General features: G+C 37.7%; 1 protein-coding gene across 1 annotated transcript; it reads right to left on the bottom strand.

The window, feature by feature from the left end:
* Nucleotides 1–248: 248 nt before the first annotated feature.
* On the bottom strand, nucleotides 249–716 carry LOC142841254 (ubiquitin-conjugating enzyme E2 2-like). The gene has a single exon (XM_075958077.1). It carries the CDS (start codon nucleotides 714–716, stop codon nucleotides 249–251), a length of 468 nt encoding a protein of 155 aa, XP_075814192.1.
* Nucleotides 717–1,811: the final 1,095 nt, after the last annotated feature.

A 1,811-nucleotide genomic window follows, 5' to 3' on the forward strand; every position in this document is an offset into this window, starting at 1 on the left:
TTCACCTCCCACCTCCCCATACCCAATCCATTTGCACTTGTCCTCACTTTCCCTCCTCACCTCCTCTATATCTCATCCATTTTCCCTTCTCTTCCACCCCCAAACCGCACTTCATATTAACCATAGTTTGAAAAGTGTACAATATTTCTCTAGAAAAGATTGGAGAGGCATCACTTTGCTCAAAGCAATAATACACAGCTGATAAAGTGAACCACCAAGTTTTTATTATACCATAAATTGTGTTGAAATTACATTGCGTATTTTTTTGTCCACTCCCGAGCCAATTTTTCATACTGTTTTAAATCCGTGTGGTAGACCTTCGCAATTTCAGGAACCAGTGGAAGATCTGGATTTGGATTACACAGTAGAGAACGGATAGAAAGAAGAACTTCGGAAATGGTAATTACGGGGGACCACTCAGAACCCAAAATATCTAGAAAGATGCTTCCATTTTGGTCAATATTTGGATGGTAGATTTGAGTAATAAATGAAATTTTGGGAGGCTTAAAGGGATAAGTGGTTGGGAAGTGAATGTTTAGGAAAAATACCCCTCCGTGGTAGGGGCTGTCTTCGGGCCCCATTATGGTTGCTTTCCAATGAAACATGTTTTCTGCCACTGGCCCTGCAGAACACTGTGACAGGGGATCTTGAGACATGGCAAGTAACTCCTTCTGTATTCTCTTAAGAGAAATTGCCTCCATATTAGGATGAAACATTTTCTTCACTAGGTATGGCAGCTTGTAGATGACTCTATTGAACCTAGGGATTAGAGAGAGATAAGAAGATGATATATGAGTAGGCTGGATTCAGGTATGGATGAAGCAGACAGAGTGTCAAGGGCTAGAGACATATACTCCTCGACTGTACCTGAAAGGCTACGAAAACTCCTATGGCATTGGATCAGGATCTGGAGCATCCACTGTAGCTGCTGGGAGGCTGTGAAGCTGCAAGGCTGAAGTACTCCAAGCAGACACAACTCCAAGAGGAGACCGATAACCCCAGCTCTGGGCAGTGGGCTGCTGGCAACGTTCGAGACCTTCAGCGTCTGGATAGGTGTTGAGAAATCCTCTGTGAGGTCACAGAGAATGTAATGATAAGCGATAGGCACGTGGGTTTATCGTGGAATCAACGTGGTTGTCAGTGTGGTGTCTATGTAGGTTAATATGGGTGGAGCACGGGGTCAACATTTGTATTAATTTTAGAACAATGCACTAAAGGAGCATGATAGGAGCTAGGGAAAAATGACGGAAGCAGGCCCTGAATCAGCAGTTGCTCTTTGAGCTAATAAGTCAAAATGAACCTCTTCTACTTATTCAGAATAAATCAGTCAACTCTCCTTTACTCATTACGGTGACTTTGTTGTAATTTTTATATATTTTAAGTTAAACACACTATAGTTCTTAATCTTACATATTTCCTAAGGATGATATTCTCTAGTGTAAACAACTTTAGAAAAATTAATAGAGATAATCTTTTAAAAGTAATTATTGTATATATTTTTTATAGATTTTCATATTAATAAAAGTTTTTAAAAATTCAACTTTGAAGTTAAAATGCTTAAAGTTTTGATGAAATTCTGACAGCAAAAAGGGAGAAAATAATAATAATAAATAATAAAAATAAACCATTGCTATTGCTAGTATTTAAAAGCAATGAATTTAATGACAATCGTGTAGTTACACCTAAAGTAATAATATAATATTTTATTTGTATGACAATTTGATTGAATGGTTAATATTGCTCCTAACATTTAAAAAGTCCTCCTGTAAAGAATGTTCTCAGGAGCAATATTTATCTATTTATTCTTGTTG

This window comes from Microtus pennsylvanicus, chromosome X (assembly GCF_037038515.1).
Source record: "Microtus pennsylvanicus isolate mMicPen1 chromosome X, mMicPen1.hap1, whole genome shotgun sequence".
NCBI classification, from domain to species: Eukaryota; Metazoa; Chordata; class Mammalia; order Rodentia; family Cricetidae; genus Microtus; species Microtus pennsylvanicus.

What these genes read in the sequence shown, in the direction of transcription:
- LOC142841254 (XM_075958077.1), bottom strand. Translation starts at nt 716, where the DNA reads ATGTTTCATCCTAATATGGAGGCAATTTCTCTTAAGAGAATACAGAAG.